The sequence below is a fragment of the Pholis gunnellus genome (assembly GCF_910591455.1).
Source record: "Pholis gunnellus genome assembly, chromosome: 15".
Classification (NCBI taxonomy): domain Eukaryota; kingdom Metazoa; phylum Chordata; class Actinopteri; order Perciformes; family Pholidae; genus Pholis; species Pholis gunnellus.
This window is the reverse complement of record NC_136542.1, coordinates 13,785,151-13,806,990: the sequence shown is the minus strand read 5'-3', so window position 1 is coordinate 13,806,990 and position 21,840 is coordinate 13,785,151. Positions and strand designations below refer to the sequence as shown.

The 21,840-nt window shown below is 44.7% G+C and overlaps 1 protein-coding gene across 1 annotated transcript; it reads left to right on the top strand.

Annotated features, from left to right (window-relative positions):
- Nucleotides 1-766: 766 nt before the first annotated feature.
- eif2ak4 (eukaryotic translation initiation factor 2 alpha kinase 4) lies at nt 767-21,798 on the top strand. Its single transcript, XM_079175086.1, has 39 exons — nt 767-1,121; nt 1,271-1,386; nt 2,640-2,742; nt 2,820-2,993; nt 3,529-3,609; nt 3,713-3,840; nt 3,922-4,022; nt 4,116-4,273; nt 4,376-4,914; nt 5,208-5,323; nt 5,896-6,050; nt 6,141-6,574; nt 6,666-6,738; nt 6,833-6,922; nt 7,017-7,139; nt 7,336-7,440; nt 7,636-7,699; nt 7,804-7,883; nt 8,211-8,312; nt 8,405-8,455; nt 8,561-8,797; nt 9,176-9,251; nt 9,589-9,710; nt 9,988-10,037; nt 10,482-10,650; nt 11,252-11,368; nt 11,506-11,571; nt 11,670-11,840; nt 11,926-12,060; nt 12,220-12,327; nt 12,685-12,813; nt 15,410-15,496; nt 15,658-15,770; nt 15,861-15,916; nt 16,353-16,456; nt 17,101-17,169; nt 18,010-18,054; nt 18,936-19,051; nt 21,357-21,798. Exons 1-39 carry the CDS (start codon nt 993-995, stop codon nt 21,412-21,414), a joined length of 4,950 nt encoding a protein of 1,649 aa, XP_079031212.1. The 5' UTR covers nt 767-992; the 3' UTR covers nt 21,415-21,798.
- The last annotated feature ends 42 nt before the right edge of the window (nt 21,799-21,840 follow it).

Below are 21,840 nucleotides of genomic sequence, written 5' to 3'. Positions count from 1 at the left end.
ATCCACTTTGACCATCCTTCTGTGAACTCCCCCAACTTCATGGAATCTCATAAATCATTGCAGTGTCCCTTTAGAGAAATTGAAGGGTGTGATTGGAAAAAAAAAAAACAGTTATAAATTCATTTTTTAATTCATAATTGCTTCTTCACAAATAGGAGGCAGGAAGAGAGCTACAGGGAGTCAGCACCCTCGACTTACCAGTACTACAAAAGTACTAGTAGTAGTGACAAAACCTGGTGATAAATTAAATTGACTTTACTCTTGAATATTACTCCATTGTTTATAATGTCAACCCAGAAACAATATCATACAAAAATCATAATCATAATTAAAAAATCTGACATTGTATGAAATCTAAAAGAGATTCCTCATGTTCTAAAACCGTGAAGATTAAAGCTTTACTGCGCATGTGTTGTACACATGTTTGTATCCTAATGATAAGACTCGTAACCTCTCCTCTCTGAACCCACCCTCCTTGATGGGTACCTGCTAGTTAAAATACTTACACATTCTCTTTAAATTCTTCCCAGAAACACCAGCTTGATGCACAATGGGTCATACTGTACATATAATACCGGGACATGAACCTGTTATTTAAACTACACTTATCGTATACATTGTTACCCTCTTATTCCCTTACTTCACGTGTATCTGTATTGGTACAAAAAAAGGCTTCCAGTTGAGAGGATAATGCTACCCTCTAGAGGCCATTTCTAAGAACGTAACGTAATGACGTTTCACCTGCGACGCAGTTTGCAACAGCCACGCGCCAGCTAGCAGCGCTGTTGTGGTTCCCTTGTCGTCTGTTGTGTGGAAAGTTAGACACTGCTGAGTCGTGTGAAGACGGCGAGGTGACTTTCTGCTAACGTTCTGCGTTAACAAAGTGAGAGAGGAGAGGAGCGGCGGCGGAAACGTGCTGTGCTTCCGCCTTCTCTCTGACAGCTGTGAGCGTGACAGGACGGGAGGACCGCCATGTAGTTGAAGGCAGAAGAATGAGCAGTCAGCGCACTCCGACAGCAGGGACAGACGACTACGCGGTCCAGCAGGAGCACGAGCTCGAGGCTCTCGCGTCTATCTTTGGAGATGATTTCCAGGATCTGCGGAACAACGACCCGTGGAAGGTAACGCCAGCTAGAGGTGGTAGCGGAATGCATGGCGTTCAGTGAGCTGTTGAGGGGGTGAATTTGACACATGACCACTAAGAATGTTACTTGTAGTCACCCGAAGGTGGTCACCCCCACCGTTGACGTTTTGTTGGCTGTATTTTCAGGTTAAAAGGCCCCCAGAGGTGCACCTCTGTCTGCGGCCCAACGGGCTGAGCAGTGGACAGGAATGCTACGTGACTGTGGACTTGCAGGTCAAATGCCCACCCACGTACCCAGACGCGTGAGTACTGACCCTTGACCTTTACCATGTATTGACTACGGCCATTACTGCCACTGCACTGCAGGGTACACGTAGTGAGGGACCTCACTTTCACCAAGCTACTCCTGCAATGCATCTCCAGCCTCGTCCTCATATCACAATAACATGTGAAACTGAAGTGCTCGAATTCATTAGCTGTGCACATACTAAGACGCCCTGCAAAGATTTTATTAAAAACAGAGGATGCCAATATCTTGTTCTAATGCCCTGTAAACAACTTCCATTATTACACTTAAAACTTATACTCAACATTGTTCTTGGTAAATGCTTTATTCATAAGATGAAATTCCTCAGAAAACATGTGGGATTATTATGACTTTGTGACACTGCTGGGTTTTAAGTTACATTGTATTCGAAGAAAATACTTTTTCTCGTTTCTTAGTTTTTTCAACAATTCTTAATTGTTTTTGTATACATATTTTTTTTCTCCCTTATTTCCCCTCCACATATATTCACAATATTACACGGCCTCTACACAATGCAGGTAGTAATCTTATTGTACTTGGCTTTTAAGTGTTAATGTGGCACAGCTGATGTTAGCAGCATTGTCAAGTTTATTTATAGTTTCAAGAGTTTCACACTTGTAAGTTTTAACGCAAGAAATAGAGAACCACCCAACCGTAAAACCTAATTTCATCTTTGGCATGTGAAGCAGAGTTGTCTTGTGATAAGTGCTCTAGTCTCTAAATCCAACATCATGCAATGAGCAGCAAGCCCATGAAAAACTCAAGAAAAAAGAAAAAGCCACTAATGGCTTACGAAATTCTGTGCGTACGAGTGCTGGGTATTAAACCTAAATAATTGTTCTGGTACTGGCAGTGAATGATTCATAATCTTGTTTAATTTACTTTTGAGCAGATAGTTCCAGATATAAATCAAAAGTTTAGACTATTTTATTCAGTTGTCTTGTACTACAGCTCGGGTCAATATGTTGGCTGGATTAGCAGGTTTCAGGGCTCCTGGACAATAATGTTCTTTAATGACTAATAACTACCTAAAACAAGTTTACCCGCGTGAGCCCACATGATTGGTAAGAAATGAGAAATATGCTGCTTATTTCCCCACAGGCCAAACTGTGGCTTTTAACATTCCAGGAGAGCAGCCCCATGTGCCTGATGGTAACCCAGGCCTAATCTGAACAAAGATCCAATGTCATCGCAGTGTTTAGCAGTGATCATTCACTCTTGGTGATTTATGTCTTGCGGCACCAACAGGCCTCCAGAGCTGGAGCTCAATAATGCCAAAGGTCTGTCGAATGAAAACCTCCAGAACCTTCAGAGTGAACTCGCTAAGCTGGCGACTGAGAGATGTGGGGAGGTGAGGCTGACAGACAGACAGGCAGACATGTGTATAAACACACGGGCTACTTTTGACCTACCTACCTGTCCACCTAGGTGATGATTTACGAGCTAGCGGACTACATCCTGGGCTTCCTGAGCGAGCACAACAAGCCCCCGTCCAGCTCCTTCCACGAGGAGATGCTGAAGAACCTGCGGAGACAGGAGGAGAAACGAGCCCAGGAGGAGCAGCAGAAGATGGACCAGCAGCGCAAGCAGGAGGAGGAGATGGTGAGTAAGAGGGACAAAAAGCCTTTCATGGTGGATTACTGTTATCTAGGGGTTTGGTGCTCATGTTATTTCTAATTGATTCGTCCGGCCCACTCACAAAGAATCTTGGATTTCCTTCTGTGGGACAAAAAACGTTAATCTAATCTTCTCTGTGGAATTAAAACTAAATCATTAACACTTATCCTATGATAAGAAGCAGAGAACTCATCGTCTAATTAATAAATCGTGTGTGTGTGTGTGTGTGTGTGTGTGTGTGTGTGTGTGTGTGTGTGTGTGTGTGTGTGTGTGTGTGTGTGTGTGTGTGTGTGTGTGTGTGTGTGTGTGTGTGGCCAAGTCACCAGAAATTCTACACTTGCAATGTAACAGATCTAATTGCATGTAAAAATAGTGAATATGATACTTCTGCTATTGCTTTGAATTTGGGAAATGATATAGTATGTATTTATGTCCATCCATCCATTTTCCTCCGCTTATCCAGCGCTTATCCAGTTCCAGCAAAACAGGAAGTTGACCGAGGTATTTTTTGTTTTTGTAGGGAAAAGAGATCATGGCTGAAATCCAAAGAAGAGAGGAGGAGAAACGGGAGGAAAAAAGAAGAAAGGAAATCGCCAAACAGGTTCCCACTGATCTCCACAGAAAAGCAGTAAAACATGAATCAACTCATATTATATATTATATCATATTGTGATTGACCTTTTGTGGGATGTTTATATTCACAGGAGCGACTTGAGAGCGCCTCCCCTCTAGGGAAGAGCCCACCCAGCTCCAGTGGAGCTCTTCCTGAACTGATCGAGGCCAAAAAAGCTGCGGCTAGCCGCCGACGGACTGTCTCGAATACACGCCACAGGTACACAGTGAAAACCAAACTGCTTCTCCTCGTGTTGAAGAAACATTGAAATGATTCTTAAAGTTGTGTCCGTATTCCCAGGCGTGACACGGTTAATGAAGACAACCCTCGGTCACAAGAGCTCCTTCACTTCTACAGCAGCACTTATGGAGAGCTTGTTGTCCACAGAGGGAAAAGCTTAGGTGAGAAGCTGCAGCCGGTCTGGTGCAAACGTCTGCTTAGTTCACCCTGGTAGCCTGTTTGTACATTTACGCCTGTGTTCTTGACACTGATAGGTGAAAGCGAGAGGCTCCGCCGTAGCGTTTATTACGGATTTGAGGCAAACTCGGGAGACTTTGCTGTGATCTACGAGTGGTCCCTATGCTGGAACAAGAATATGGGCAAGTTCTTCACCAGCCAGGAGAAAGGGAGGATTGAGAACTGCAAAAAGCAGGCAAGTAGAGAAGGAACCAGGTATTATCATTAAGAAATGAGTGGTTACATAATGTATTTGACGGAGGATAACTTCTTCTGGAATGCTATACTTCCTGTGTAGATCCACGGCGCAGAAAATGAGTTCAACTCCCTCCTGCGGCTGGCTCACCCGAACTTGGTGCGCTACATGGCGATGAGCTCCACTGAGAAGGAGGACTGCCTCGTGGTTAACCTGCTGGTGGAGCATGTGGCCGGCATCAGCTTGACCCAAAGCCTCACCGCCCACACCCCGGTCCCCATGGATAAACTGTGCCACTACACGGCCCAGCTGCTGGCCGCTCTCGACTACCTTCACTCCAACTCCGTGGTGCACAAACAGCTGGGGGCCTCCAGCGTGCTGGTGGACTCCGAGGGCAACGTTCGCCTGACGGATTACAGCTTATCCAAGAGATTCGCCGACATGTGCAAAGAAGACATTTTTGAGCAAGCCCACGTGCGTTTCTCAGAGGACACGGCGATGCCGACGAAGACGGGCAAGAAAGGTGACGTGTGGAACTTGGGCCTGATGCTGCTGGCTCTGAGTCAGGGGAAAGAGATGCAGGAGTACCCAGTGACGGTGCCAGCCAGCCTGCCTGCTGACTTCCAGGATTTCCTCCACAAGTATGTATGGATGGATACATCACCAGCTTCTTAAAGGAGAACACCAGGGATTCATTGTGTTCGACCATTAGTCCAAATGGAATCTGTCTTCTTGCTTTGCTGGCTGTTTTAAAATGCTTTTCATATGAAGTTCTTTTCTACACAGATTTCATTTAGATCATACAGACATTTTCCTGATTTGCAATGCGTCTGCTTTGTAGCAGAGCACCCGCACAATGTGGATTCGCACCGTAGACTAGAGTGTTCCTGTTCTACAGTTGAACCGTTCTATGCTGTGCGTGTCTTTGTCATAGGTGTGTGTGCCTGAACGATGCTGAACGCTGGACGGCCCAGCAGCTTTTAGACCACTCCTTCCTCAAGCCTCCGTCGCCGAAAACCCTGCCACAGCACCGGGATGCCAGCTCAGAAGGTGAGACAATGTGTAAATGAGGCGGACAAAATATTAGAAACACCTTTTGAAGATACAGTAAAATAAAAGCACAAATTGCGATTAAACTATCCTAAAGATCCTGTAGTCAACAAACAACTAAATTCTAGACTTGTCCAGAAAAACTGAACCGTATAATCATTTAGTCTATCAAATGTTAGAACTTAGTGAAAAATGTGCATCGCAATAAGCAAGGTGACTTCAAGTAACAATGGAAAGTTCAATTTACCAAGCAGCAACGTTTTAGAAGGTGGAATCATATTAAAATTGTTGCGGACAAATTTTCTGAGGACTACTTGAATTAACTTCAGCAATAGTGTTTATCGCAGGGTAATTGTATTGTATTACATTACTTTGTACAGGTGTCTCTGTTATTCTGTACAGTAAGTGTATACAGTGTAAAGAAGAGGGAGCGGATCCCACCCCCAAGTTTGTGATGATATACTTACATCATCATTGGAAAAAAAACAAAAACTGAAGAAATTGATAAATGAGTAAGATGAACTCTAACAAGAGAATCACATTTATTTTTTTATTTTTTTTTGTCATCTCAGATCCTGCCGTGGACTTTCCATCATCCGTCATCCCACGGAGCCACCTCCTCAACGCTCCGTTCAGCTCCGGGATGGAGAGGCAGTTTTCTCGCTACTTCAATGAGTTTGAAGAACTCCAGCTTCTTGGAAAGGGAGCCTTTGGCGCTGTAATTAAGGTAGGCTCTTTTTTATTTTGCCACACTAGCTTTAACGGGAGAGGATCCTTAGACTTTGTTTCTCCCACTTCCCCTCTCCTGCATCTCCAGGTTCAGAATAACCTGGACGGCTGCTACTACGCTGTGAAGCGCATCCTGGTCAACCCGACCAGTAAACAGTTCAGACGGATCAAAGGCGAGGTGACGCTGCTCTCGCGCCTCAACCACGAGAACATCGTCCGCTACTACAACGCGTGGATCGAGCGGCACGAGAAGCCCTCTTTGGGGTTGCTGAGCAACTCCGAAAGCTCCGAGCCTTGGAGCGCCGCCGACAAGCCGCCCCAGTGCAAAGAGCCTCCGCAGCGCATCAACGAGCTGGGCCTCACCGACGACGCGGAGGACGCCGCGCCTCCTCCGGCCCTGTCCAGCTCGGTGGAGTGGTCCACCACCATCGAGAGGTCATCCAGCGCCAAATGTAGCAGGCACCAGTCGAGTGATGAAGAGGATGATGACGACGAAGAAGATGTGTTTGGTGCCTCTTTTTTGTAAGTCTTTTTTTTTTGTTTTGTTTTTTTGGTGGCAGTAAATCCAGCAAGACTTCACCTCTTGATGCATCACTATTGTCTTCTCTTTTAGGCCGTCGGATTGTGACTCGAGTAGTGACATCATCTTTGACAACGGCGACGGAAGCACAGACGAGATGTCACAGGTTTGATTATTAACACTTAGTTATTCATTCAGGTGTGTGTGTGTATGTCGGCGTCGGGCACGGTGCGACTAACAGATGGAGTTTCTTCTCGCAGGTGGAGCCAAGCAAAATACCCGTGATCGACACCACGGAGAGCACAGACTCGGATCATCCCCTTCTTATAGCACATTACTTGTACATACAAGTAGGCTTCACCTCCATGCTCCGTTTCTTTTTTCTTTATTTGTCCACTAGAGGTCTCTGTCTCACATCTAATGTATGTTTTCTGTTCCCGACAGATGGAATACTGTGAAAAGAGCACTTTAAGGGACACAATAGATCAGGGCCTGCACCAGGACCAGACTCGCTTATGGAGACTCTTCAGGGAGATACTGGATGGCCTCGCTTACATCCACGAGCAGGTGTTTGATATGTGTGTGTTTATGTGTCCCATAACATCAACGATTACACTTAGAAGTCCAAGCCATGTGTTTGTTCATTCTTAGATAGCTGTTGTTTTTATGGATGGTTATAGCAAAAAACATGAACAAAAGGGAAGCCATGTTTTCAGTTACCCGTGACCGAGCAGATCTCTTCCTCCATCCTCCTCTCCTCTAGGGCATGATTCACAGGGACTTGAAGCCTGTCAACATCTTCCTTGACTCGCAGGACCACGTGAAGATTGGGGACTTTGGCCTGGCTACAGACCATCCTGCTAATGTGGTACGCTTTACCCTAACGCTGTGCTCACTGAACAGCTTGACCCTGCTGACCGGCTGCTCTCACTGCTTGTGGTGTGGAGTTAATGGGAAGTGTTTTGTGTGAAATATGGTCTCAGTGCTTAGCTTAATAGTTAACCAAATCTTTGCTTGTGCATCTGGATGAGATGTGTAACTCCAGTGGTGAAAATGTTGTCAGGCTGCAGGTAAATTTGAAGTGGAGGAGACCGGCTCAGCAGTGATGCCCAAACCCGACCCAACAGGTGCAGAGTTTGATAAAAACATTCACACGGTGTGATTCTGTTTTTGTCTGATATGCTCGTTCTTTCCTGACACGTTGTGCTACTTTTGCATCACCATTCCACAGGTAACATGACTGGCATGGTTGGTACTGCGCTCTATGTCAGTCCGGAGGTTCAGGGACACACCAAAGCCACCTACAACCAAGTAAGATTCAGATTTTTATTCAAATACTCATTTAATTTAAAGTTGAGATGAAATGACAGTTTTTTTTTAAGATCACATCTCCTGCCATGACGCAACTATTTTACAATATATGCACAAAAAAAATGTATATCAAAATCCAGGAATCTTTTCCCTCTTGTAACTGTATACCACTCAAATATTCCGTTTCACTGGGAATACTCGCAGTACAGAAACTAAAAACACTCTCCCTTCCGCTTCCCTGGGACTTTAACTGCATTTGCCTCCATGTGACTCGTGTTTGTCCTTGTTTTTCAGTGTCTGGTAATCATCCAATCTCTCTGTCCTCAGAAAGTTGACCTGTTTAGCCTTGGCATCATCCTGTTTGAGATGTCCTACCGGCCTATGACCACGGGTGCCGAGCGCATCTCTGTGCTGAGCCAGCTACGTGTGGTGCGTCCATATTCAGGACTTGCAGCAATCCATGCAGGGAATTTAGGATGCCCGTGTCCTTTTTGCTTACCTCCTCTCTTTTCACGCTGCAGGAGCCCATGATCATCCCCGAGGACTTTACTGCGTATGAGCAAGGAACACAGGTGAGGACGCTGCAGCGCAACCTTTTGACAGGAATCCTTTTCCTCTTGTGTTCTCAGTCTGACTTTAGAATGGCTCTCTTTTTGTCTCTTCTTTGCATCTATCAGAGGAAAGTGATGGAGTGGCTGTTGAACCACGACCCGGCCCTACGGCCCACCGCCCAGGAGCTGCTGAAGAGTGAACTGCTGCCCCCACCACAGATGGAGGAGTCGGAGCTGCACGAGGTGCTGCAGCACACCATGGCCAATATCAACGGCAAGGCCTACCGCAACATGGTTGGCCAGCTGTTCGCCCAGAACACCTCTCCGGTCATGGATTACACCTACGACATAGACCTACACAAGGTATGGCTTCTGCTTTAGCTGTGTTTTATTTGTCTTACATGACACCATATTGTACCAGTTCTGTGCTGGACTCAACATAAGACTTGTACGAGTGTTTGCGCTTGGTTAGATAAAGCATGTGTGGTTTATAAGGAAGTAAAAACTTAGACCAGAGAGAAGGTCGTGTGTCTGACATTTGGTTAAAAGGCAGTTCAAGTACTCTGCAAGTTGTTCCCCTCTCTACCTGAAGATGTCACTGCGGACATTTGAATGGCTGCACCGACACCTCAGTGCTCCTTCACTCATCTGGTCTGTATAACCGACCAGCAGAAGGTCTGGTAGTGCTTAATCGATGTCTCCTGATCCCTAACAGAGGCTGTTTGTTTGGTCTCCCTTCAGGGCAGCTTCAGCTTCAACGGTGCCAAATTGCAGCAGCATGTGTATGAAACAATCACCAGGATCTTCAAGAAGCATGGTGAGTACACTACGCTTGTTTGGTGAGGGTGCGTGTGAGTCTTTGTTGACTCTCCACTGCGAACCCCGTGGACTCCTGACCCACTGCAAGCCCGTTTTTTACGGGGACCCCAACATCTGCTCCAGTGTGTGGCAGCTAAACAATAAGTGCACTGTTGGGCAGCGCAGATTCTGTGCAGGTGCTGGTGTTGTTTTTTTTGCGCACACTGCTGACGATGTCCAGCTGAGCTTATTTGTTTATGCTCGGTTTGTATCTGCTCTCATGCATCATCTCCTTCAGGGTGAAGGTTATGCTATCTCATGCAGATGTTGCAGTAATACGCGGTGTTTGTTTTCAGGTGCGGTGCGTCTCCAGACACCGCTGCTCCTCCCTAGAAACAGGAAGTTGTACGATGGCAGCGAGCTGGCCTGCTTCATGGACCACAGCGGAATGCTGGTTACGCTGCCCTATGACCTTCGCGTGAGTCCAACATACACACACAACACACACGCACAGGCGCGCGTGTCTGCATTTGCACGCGAACACCAATTATACACCAATTTGCATCAACACATGCAAACACACACAGAGTGTGAGGCTGCAATCAGCAGCCGCCTTGAGATCCTGCTACTTCAGGAAACCCTGAGGACTAAATGGTTGTTTCCACACGGTGATTGATTACAGCCCGGTATGCACCGACTTCACTGTCGTTATGTGTGTGTGTGCACCCAATGTTTCAACTCTCTTTGTACTTTAGATGGCGTTTTCAAGATTCGTCGCTCGCAATAATATCACGCATCTGAAGAGGTAAAGTTAATGATCTAACACATTTGTATGTCGATAGTCCTTCGTTACAATGATTATAATTTATGAGCTAAAATCTCTTTTTGAAATGGTCTTGCAAAGTTTTTTGCAAATAAGCATTTATATGTCACTAACTTATTGCTACCGTTTCTTATGTTAGGAAACTGTTAGTAGCTGTGCATAAATATAAAACTCCTGTTTGTTTTTTTTACTTAAAGGTTTGTTTACCTTTTAGTAGTTACGCTTAGATGATGTATTTGTGATATGGGTGATAAACTGCACAGTGTCTAACAATATTATCTATCTAAAATATATATATATATATAACCCTTCATTGTATTTTTGTTAATCAGTGAATTCACCATCAAGTTAAACAGTTCTTACATAGAAACAGACATTCATGTTGAGAATAAACATGGCTGCCTCTGTGTTTCTTTTAATCTCAAGGTACAGCATCGAGCGCGTGTTCCGCCCCAGGAAGCTGGATCGTGCGCACCCGAGGGAGCTCCTGGAGTGTGCTTTTGACATCATCACACCCGCCACTAACAGCCTGTTCCCTGACGCCGAGACCATTTACACCATCTCTGAAATAGTCCAGGAATTCCCCGTGCTCCAGGTTAATATGAACGACCTGTATTTAAACGACTGTTTGTGCTGCGCTGCCTCGTCTTGATTCACATTCAGAGCAGTTAGTTGATGGATCGGATGCATCATTGTTCTTTTATTTTCCTACGGACGCCATCGTCGCAACCTGTCCCGTTTTTTGTTTTTTCCCTTTTCACTTCCCACTTACATTCCTAACATACCAAAGTATGTGTACGCCTGACAGATTTACACCATATTTATTAGTTGCACAGTAAATCTGTTATGCACAGCTTTGTCCACTTCCTTCCCTCCCACTCAGTACAATCCATTTCCTGTCCACACATCCCAGTGTTGCTTCGGCTTCCAGTCGCAGCTCTCCTTGCATGAACCCAGTCAACCCAGAGTCTGGCCTCTGGTTCATCCCTCATAGATCCTGTTTCTGATCCTCTCCTTCACCCTGCTCTTTGCGTGAAAGCTTTTAAGAATACGTGAGTCAGATAGAATGAGAGGGCAGCCGGACACAACCGTCATTACACACCGAGGTGCCCATTGTACAGTAGTGCTCTCGGTTTTGACTGTAATTGCAGCGGAGAGGGTTAAAGGTGTGTTTGTGTGTGCTTTTGTGACCGCAGAAAAGGAACTATAACATTTACCTGAACCACACCAGCTTGTTCAAGGCCATCCTGCTCCACAGCGGAGTCCCCGAGGACAAACTGAGCCAGGCCTCCACGATACTGTGTGACGCCATGGTCAGTGCAGTTCACACGTGCATCACAGATGTTACTCACATTGCGTGACTGTTGCCGATATGCTGGTATGAACATGTATAATGGTGTTTCTTACTAAATATAGCAGCGGTAACATTCCTTTTCTGTATTTTCTCCAGAGCGAAAAGCTGACGAAACGTGAGGTGGAGGCAAAGTTCTGCAACTTTTCACTGTCAACCAGCAGCGTAAGTCCACCGGGTGCAGGAACCTCCTGTAAAAATAATCAGCCCCGCTGCAGCAAACTTGTGCTCGCTCGTAAACCGCTCTCCTCTGTTGCGGCCAGTTGCAGACGCTGTACAAGTACATAGAACAGAAGGGGAATCTGCAAGAGCTGGCGCCACTGCTGACATCACTCACCAAACAGAAGACCGCCGTCACCCAGCTGGCCAAGCAGGGCCTCAAGGATCTGGAGGAGCTCACATTGCTGCTGCGCAGACTTGGAGTTAAACTGCAGGTGATTTGGATTCTGGGTAAATGGATGTTAAAAGAAGAGCCGCTCTGTTTGTGTTCTCCCCTTTACACATGTTTTTGCTCTATAGGTGGTGGTCAACTTAGGCTTAGTGTACAAAGTGCAGCATCACTCTGGGGTCATCTTCCAGTTTGTGGCTTTCATCAGGAAACGCAAGCGAATTGTGCCGGATATAGTGGCTGCTGGAGGACGCTATGACAACTTGGTAGGTTTTCTGTCAAGTCGTGACAAAAATCTGCACCTATTATAAAATAATCTTCCATCGCACAGCTCTTCTGTCTCTATTCCATTAATTCCACATGATGCAGTGTTGGTCGTGCAGTCTACGTGATACATTTCTAGGCTTTGTTCTCTGTGTTGCTAGATCCTGGAGTTTCGAGGGCCAGCTTCCACAGTGCCAGTGCCCTCTGCAGTCGGGGCCAGTGTGGCCCTGGACAAAGTCTGTGCTGCTATAGCCAACATGGAGGAGCCAGTGAGAGACACACACACACACACACACACACACACACACACACACACACACACACACTGGGATCTGGCATTTCTAATTATTGTGATGAAGGAGCAGCAGACAGCTACATATTTAATGATGCCCTATTACAGCAGTTGGCTGCCACACAGCCACTTTTAGAAACACGTTAATGACTATGATCACAGTGGCTCTTGACGCCATGGAGTTATTTTTGCAGGTGCATCATTTTCTATATTTGCTATCTTCAGAATGTGAAATGATGCGTGTCGGTCTCGATTAACGAGAGTTGTATTTACTTCAGTTCAAGGCATCATTCAGAGTTTACAGTTTTTTTTTTAAACTTTTCTTTTATATCAGCAATTGGTGAGCTCCTGCGATGCGCTGGTGGTTCCAGTAGGACATTCTTCAATGTCCAGGGCCATCAATGTTCTCCAACAGCTGTGGCACACCGGCGTCTCCGCAGACATCGCCTACGATCTCTCACAGGTGAGCGGCCGGCCTGAGAGACCTGCTTAAATAGTCTGAATGGTTTCAGGGTGGTGCGTCATATCAAGGCGATTTTGATTCAACAGTGCTCTGTGGAGTTCTATTGTAAACAAACAAAGTTATGTTTACTTTCTGAGTTCTTCACCAAAAAAATGTTTGTGTGTCCTTGAAGTCTTTCCAAAGTGTTGATTGCTGTTCTTTTCTCGTACATCATTGGCAGAGCTCAATGTGTTGAACGTTTTGAAGCACTGCATCAGTGTGTTCGTGCTAGCAGTTGACTCTTTCCCCTCAGCTGGTGCGTTGTGCACACGTTATCGTGGTCAAAATCTCCAAATGGTATTTTTTAAGTTGGTTCAATGAAATGTCTTTAGTTGTGATCTGGCAGTTGGTAAAAGCACGTGAAGTGTTTGACTTGGTCCACAATTCAACTTTTCAAACTATGACCTTGAACCTGCATTTATTAAATTCTTTTCAGATATATGAAGTTCATCATGAGAGCCGAATATGCCACAGAGTCTTGTAATGTGCTCATATGCTTTTATATGTATTTTTAAGAAATGTATCTTTTTTTCTTTGTTGCCAAACAATGGTGCTGCATTTGTCGTGGAGAAAGAATCAATGAAAATATAAAAGAGTACGCGTTAGTGCTGCAAAAATTCAGTCACTTCAAACCTAGTTACGCAAGAGCCATTAAGGGCCGAGCCTGAAGTCCTCTCAGCTAAAGGAAGCAGATTCCACTTCACAGTAAGTCACTCCCTGACTGTTGTTTCCGGACCTGCGAAAGGAAGGAATCTGCATCGAGGACGTACTGTTACATGTGGTTCAAGCTTTTGTTTGTGTTCACACACTAACGAATGTACAACTGAGCCCTCATGTTTGTTGTATGTCAAACCTCTTCCACCTTTCTGTCTTTGTAGCTCCCTGAATGGGAAGTAACCCTTGTGTAAAATGGGTGAGTTCCCTCTTCTCCTGTAGTAACGTCATCCCTCCTACAGAGGGCAACACCTGGCCCCCGCTCTTGAGGTTAAAATGCCCCTCATCTGTCGGCAACAGACTTATCGTGACCGCATCAGAAATAGTAAACATCCCAGCGGGCTCCCCGGCCATATTAGCACAATACGACACGGAGTCACTGCTGCAATAATCGACTCCGTCATCGGTTAGACAAGCTTCCAATAAACTTGTATAATAAGCTCTTGTTAGGGGAGCAGTCAAACTGAGATCAGTTCCTTCAAAGTGAAGTTATTTATCTTATGGTCCAAAACTCCTGATGCCATGCCTCTGTCACATTCTTCATGTTTATGTGACAATCTGATCTCAGCCTTGTGTTTGTGTGTTGCTCTAAACGCCCTCCCTGGCGTAGTGCTCTGCCCACATATAAATACTTTTCCCCTCCTTTACTCTTTGTTACCTATTGTTTTAATGTTCCACTTCTGCAATGGACAAGTGTTTTTCCTTTTAATGGTCTTCATTGTCTTTTGTACTGGCTCAGGACATAAGTGATTGGCCACCTTCATTTCCTCTTAGAAGTCCTGAGAAGCATTTAGGAAAAGTTGGGTTTGGCTGAAAAACAAGCGTCATTATGTCCAAATAGTCAACTGTGTGTGTGTGTGTGTGTGTGTGTGTGTCTGTCTGTGTGTGTTTTTTGATTATGTATGCAGGCAGTGCCTTGACCAGTGGCGAGTTGGGTGAGAACACCTTGTTCGGACCTCCTCCCCCACTCGCCAGACTTTTGTTAACACCTTTCACATGCTGGCCTCTTAACGGGCCCCGAATCTGCAGCTTTAATTCAACCTCAGGAGACGGTTCCACTCTTTTAGCTTTTATTAGCCAAATATGGCAAACCTTTTCCACATGCTGTCAGCTTATGGCCCAGAGCTGCCCACCGGGCAATGGCTTACCTTTTGACTTAATTTGATCTGTCAATGAGAAAGTTGTAAGAAAAGAGGAAGTTTTAGTGCTTACATGATGACGAGGCGAATTGACACATGCACACACGCACGCACACACACACACTGTCTTGTAGTACACAGAAGGGTTTGTTCTGCACCACCGTTAGCTCGGCAAGCGGAGCAGCCAGATGAAACTCTTGGGCTGGTGGGAATTAATTGGGCTGACACAAACACATACATACATACTGTCATGGTTGAATGCGTTACCTGAATACACATTGGCTTTGCTTGTGACTCCCAGCACAGTGCACACTCACACTCTGGTTCCAAGCAGAACTCCAGTTAAACTGACTTTTTTGAAGACATCAGTCCAGTGTTCCCCCCAGAATGAGCTTTTCCAACCTAAACATCAAACTTGACTCGTTATTCTTTTAGTAATTAATGGAATGGAAGTTTTCAGTAATTCAGCTGTGACTCGGGTTCAGTAAACCTCTCCCTCTGGACTCATCCCACTCCACTGGCCCTCTGGCCACATCTTCAAGCCCCAACAGTAAAACATGGGGAAAGGTTATCTTCAAACCACTGCATCAAGATTTTTTTTCATGCACTCCCGGTTCTGCTAAATTGCGCCCTTAAATCAACACTTTGTGTGTGTGTGTGTGTGTGTGTGTTAGTAATTCAGCCTTTTGTCATTTTGTGTTTAGTCTCAGGAGACGTTGATGGAGCACTGCAGGCTGGCCGGCATCAACTGCATGGTCCTGGTCTCTGACAAGGAGGGAAACCATGTGAAGGTAAACCAGCCCTATAGTGCAGTATTATTACACATTTTAAGAAAACCGCTTTTCCGCGAGTATCGTTGCAGATTATGATGCTTTTCAAGCTGTTTTGATAAGAGGGAATTGTGGAATGGTTTTCTCCAGCAGCACATGGCAAAGTCATCTTCTGTCTTCAGGTCAAATCATTTGAGAAGGACAGACAGGTGGAGAAACGGATTCCAGGGATGGACTTGGTGGAGCACATCATTCAGAAATGTCGGACCAAATTGTTAGAGGAAAGAAGCATCAGGTAAAGACATTTTGTTTTAATGTGCTGCTCAGATGTCAGCATGATGTAAGGGGTTTGTTCTTATGTAATGTTGTCCTTGTGCCCCTGCAGAGAAAACTCTGAAAGCATGTCTCAGAACCCTAAAGGTCAAATGCTCAACACCACAGGTATGATTACCACGTACTCTTTACAGTCAGCCTCTATTTACAGCTGGAACTGTTTATTTGTGTTGTTAGTCTTTCTGCAACATGAAACAGTCACACCTCTGTTTGTTTATCGTTGTGCTTTGACTCCATCAAAGGGCTGCAATGAAAGCGTTAAAGACTGTTTAAATATATTGTGATCAATGCCGCATGTGCAAAGTATGACGGATCCTCGTGTTGCATTTCCACTTCTGGCATTTAACGGAGTTGTTACCTAGAGTGACGTATGGTTTGGGCAATAGAAGTAGAAGTGTTACATTTCACACCAACTTCTGGCATGCACACAGGTAGCCAACAAACTGGTTCAATTAAATTGCTTAACTGTTGGAAATTGTAAATGTAAAAAAAAAAAGCCTTTTGATTGGATAAAATGTGGAAACGGTCCCTTTTCTGCCTCCAGGCTCTTCAGAACAGCATGGGAGCAGCAGCGCCATGAACATTAATGTGAACATCATCAGCCCGGAAAAAGTTTCCTCGAGTGCTAGACGACGCTATGACACTCAGGTTTGTGATGCACACGCACACACACACACACGCTGGCATTCTGCTTCCCCTGCCACCTGTTCAGATTTTTTATTCCATTTTGTGATTGGGATCAGATATTAGAATGTGGTTCTCAAACTTTAGGTAACAATCTTAAAGATTTTCATTTTAATAAAAGATCGTTAAGTCACGATCTATCGCCACATGTGGTAACACAATGGTGAGTTGATGAAAACCCTTGCATTTGCAGTGTTAAACAACTGTGTGCCTGTGGCGCAGACTCGCTCTTCAACGTGTGTGTGTGTGTGTGTGTGTGTGTGTGTGTGTGTGCGAACTAGATTCAAAAGCACACCTGCAATTACCGCTTATCGCCATTTGTGCTTTTGAAGATGATTACTATCCTGCCAGTTCATTTATTCATGGAAACAACAATTATTGTCTGCCACCATTTTTCATTTCTTCTTCCTTACTTTGTTTCTCTCTCTCTCTCTCTCTCTCTCTCTCTCTCTCTCTCTCTCTCTCTCTCTCTCTCTCTCTCTTCTCTCTCTCTCTCTCTCTCTCTCTCTCTCTCTCTCTCTCTCTCTCTCTCTCTCTCTTTCTTTCTTTCTTTCTTTCTTTCTTTCTTTCTTTCTTTCTTTCTTTCTTTCTTTCTTTCTTTCTTTCAGATCCAAACCAGATTACAAAATCTCGGTCCCAATTTGCAGAACAAGAGCAATGACATTGAAGTTCTGGCAGTGAGTCATTTGTTTGTTTATCCCTCCCAATCCCAGCTACCCCTTTTCAGCTCTCCCACCGTACCTCTTGAATTCATGTGTGAAATCACAGAGCGGGGAAAAGGGCTTTTGATAGCTAAAACCGCAAACATGACGGGGACAGCCCTTTTACAGCTATTTGCCTGGTGCTAAAACCCCCTGCTGGAGGTTAAGAGTGCTGCGAATCCTTTCCAGGCGCTACAGAACAATGAACACTAAACAGAAGGCAGTCACCGTGTCATTTTGTGGCGATGTAAATGGCTGCCATATTGAGTTTATTTGTGGTTGCGTTGGAAGATTTATGGCCAGATATTCTCAAAGTAAATCATCCTGGAGTGTCTTATTCGCCATGTCGCCGCATATTCCAAATACATTTGTCATCCCTGTTGGGGTCTGGATTGCGTCAGCGACGCAACAGTAAATACAAGTTATTGAAACATAATCACCTTGATTTGGGTAAGCAGTCGCATCGGCCTGCGAGTCTTCGTTGCTGCATGTGAGCGGCCTGCTTGTCCATCAGTCAGACTGGAGCAGTACTCATTTTCCAATGATAAACCCAGGAGGCCATTAGACTCTTCCCGTAAATGGGACTCTTGAGTGCTTTCAGGCCTGGTGAGCGCGTTGTGAAAGTGGAATTATCAGTCATTTTCTGAAAGAGTGGAATGGATTATCTTGTTTTGAAAGAATTACACAAGCGTTTGGGCAGCGGGAGCAACGGTTGATATATTTAGCTCCATTATGAATACGATTGTGGAATTGTTGCAACATGAGATGCGGCTCCATTGTGTTTTTGTGTAACCCTGCGTGTGTTGTATCCCACAGGTGGACCTGCAGAAGGAAACTCTGGTGAACTTCCTGTCTCTGGAGGTTGGTTGCTTACTGGCTTCATCGAGACCATTGCAGAGTTAATAAAAGGGCACATCCTTAATGGGGGGTGGGGGGGGGGGTGGAAAGAACGACCAGTAGAGGTCAATATCCTAGACAGGAAGACGGAATCCCGTCTCCTTCCTTACAGTGCTGATGAGGAGTGAGGGAACACCCCAGCTCTTTTCTACAGCCAGGGAGATCTGCTCAAGAGTCTTTAACAAGGCTCACTTATGGGACAGACGCGTACTACAGTTAACAAAAGGCATACTTTAGAGGTGTGACTAAGGCTGCACTCATAAAACCTCCGGTTCCTAGGAGTAGATAAAAGACAAATTATACTGTGCTAAGAAACATGCGAAGAAAGATGAACGCCACTGTTATATAAGCAAAAGCCACTACCATCAATGAATAGGCCACCTATACAGTTGGCCCCCGTCAGCATGTGTCAGAGAAAACACATTTAGTATATAAAACACACGACGGTACACAGTGCGTATTGCCAGGCCTGCAGGAAAGGCCTGTTTTAATTATGGCAAATTACCCCCGTGTCGCACAATGAGCCGAGGAATCTGTAAACCCACTGAAGTTTTGTGCCTTCACTGCACCTCTACACTTGACATGCAAAAATATACTCCAAGGCTGCAGATGAAAAACCCCGTTTATTGCTCCAAAATGCCGTCTACTTTTCTGTTGGCATGAACATGAAGAGACTGACACCCTGTGAGGCGTCGGCAACTTTAAACAGAGTGAAACTGTTCTGAAATCTGCTTTGTTTGATGTCACTGCTCTCTGTGATGCATGTACCATTTTTGTCACCGAGCGTTCACTCTTTCTTATGTCGTTGCATTAACCGCTGCTCTTTTTTCTTTCTCTCCTTCCAGTTTGATAGCGAGGAGCAGTTCAACAACAGTGTGAAGACTTTGCTGAATCATCTCCCCAAGCAGCGCTACCTGAAGTCCATCTGCGAGGAGATCCACCGTTTAAAAATCACGAAAAAGTGAGTTGGTTGTTTTGGCGTGTTTGTGTGTTCCTGTAGTGTTGATAACTTGTGTCGTCATCATCAAAGTCAAATCTAGCTGTGTTTCCTGCCAGGCCTAGCTAGCTATCATTAATAGTCTAAAAAAAAAGCAAAGAGTCTGGGAACACTGAAGTCGGTAGGATTCATTCTCTGGGGACCATGAATGTCTACAAAGTTTTGTGCTAATCCATCTAGTAGATGTAGAGATAAGTGAGAATTATAGGGATAATATTAGGGCATCTGGCATCTGGGCATCATATATATCTGAACCAAATTTCATTGCAATCTTATCTCACCAATAGTTCTTGAGACAAATGACTAAACACCCAGAATGTTACCCTGCTGGTGGTTCTAGTGGTGAGGTTGGGAATCACGGCAATCCATCCAGTTGGTGTTGAGATATTTGCAACAAGGCCAAAGTGGTGGTACGGCCGACCGACCAACATACTTGAATTATTTGAATAAGTTAACGACACTTATTACATTTGGTAATTAGAAACTATTTTAAGGAATGCAGAAAAAATGTAAATAAGAGAACGTAAGGATGCACCGTTCCGACTTTTTCAGTCCGATACCGATATCTGACTGGGATCATTTTTTTTTATGATTAAGGAAACATCAGGCTAGACTTAAACTTTGCTTTCCTGACTTTAAAAAAAATAAAATGTCAAAAATAGATACATAGATATACATTTATTGATATGTTATTATTTATTTTTAATAATTATTTATAATAAATCGTCAAATTGGTCAAAACTAAAGTCATTCAAATTAGATTATTTAATGTATATTTTATAAAACATAGAATTTAATTGATCGATCCCATTGTCAGCTGTTCCCTAAGAGAAGGGACGAGAATCTGATCATTTGTAAAACACTATCAAAGCTTTCAGGAGCACGGCCTTGTCTTTAGTGTAAAAATGTTTCCCCCCTCAAAAGAAGAAGCAACAACTTGACACCGTTTAGACATTTTCCGAACAAACCGTTGTCGACGCGTCGTCTCAGCGGGAGCCGTAGTGAAAGGTGAGCCGGAGACCCCTCCGCCTCACCTCTCTGCTCACCCTCCACTGGTTTCCATCCGCTACTGACTTGTTACTTTTATTCAAATGAAACCTGAGGTAAACAGTAGGACACATTAAAGACCACTTAAAAAGGCAGACTTCCTTTTACGGGCAGCTGTCACTCCAAAGCGCCGACCAAGCCCACACACCCCAGGTGTAACGGTGACAGACGGCGCTTCAAAGGGAGCGCTGATACGGATAACTACTGCCTTGCACAACATCAAATCCTCCGCTGATCCCATTTCCTGAGGTGAAATCTGGAGAAGGCTTTGCCTTGTTTGGGCTTCTAACGTCTGTCTCCTGACACCCAAGTTGATTGACTCTTGAGATAGCAGAACAGGGGGTGGCGGTTAACTTTGCTGTGGTTGTGGACGGAGCGGTTAATATTCCCAAGCTTCCCAGCAGAACGTTTTTGGGGTTTTTTTCTCTCAAAGCCTCGGCTAAATCCTCAGTGTTTGAGCTTCTAGTGTTGTGATGCTCGTGCGTGCCCTTAAGAGAACAACCCTGTGAGGGATTCAGCGGATTTTCTCATTTATGAATGAGATTGAAACAAACAACAACAAAAAAGAAAAAAAAAACAAAAGCTTCTCTTTCGGCTTTCCCCTCCGCCTCTCCAGAGCAGTTGGTTTTAATTTCCTGTCTGGAAAAAAAAAGAAAGTGTCTTCTGATAAATGAGGCAACAATGGATATATTCAGCATGTGTTTTCTATGTGTTTGTTTAGTTGTTTTCATCGAATGTGAGGCGCAGGCAACTGAGGCCAGATGAGTAAGCTAAAGGGCTCGTGCATTCACCTGGCTGCTGTAAGACCGTAAACTAATCTAATCCCAAGGGCTTCTAAGTCTCTGAGCTTTCTCCTCTCAGCCAAAAGTACCGTGAGCAGGACCTGTATGTCCGACCTGTATCTCCAATGCTGTTTCAACAAGTCTTCAGCCAGGCTAGCAGCTCTTGAGGCTGTATGTAGGCACAGTGGTGCTGTGAGCATACCTAACGTACCAATATTCTAAATGATAATGGAAATACACGGTGTCATTTTGTTTTTGCAATATGTGATGATGACGAGTTATGGGACTCTTAGCAGTGTTGAATCCTGTGACTGACATCTTTATTTAGAGAAATCTCAAGATCTTGAAAACCCTCCCGGCTGAATTCCATTGTCCTGATGTTTTTAATGTTGTTGCACATTGTTTTAATGTTGTAACAGACAGATGTTGTCCTCTTGCAGGGTGGCTGTGGTGGTCTTGTACAGCTACAAGGACGACTACTACAAGGTCCTTCTCTGAAAACCCAGAGGTAGCACTGGCCCGCTTTGCTTGAGGCTCAGTGCTCTCCCAGAGACTATTTTCATCCTCGGACCTGCAGAAGCTGCTTGAAGTCTGACAAACTCATCGCTTTTCTTTTTGGAAAGCGACAGCCCCAAAGATGCCATGTTTACCATGTTGAATGGTAATTCCCCATATTTCAACCCAAAACCCTCCAATGCTTTGGGGTCTTTTTCCAGACCAGCGTTGACTAGACGACTACCTGACTTTATTGCCTTAATAGAACTATTGGAAGGTGAAAAAATAAAATGTTTTTTTTACTGAAGATTGTGTCACAAAGGCAAACATTTTGCATTTCTTATCAGAAATGGGATGGATAGTTGTAATAAATTACCTTTTCCCACATGGAGCTGTGATTTTGTGTCTGTTTTAGCCGTACATGGGAGT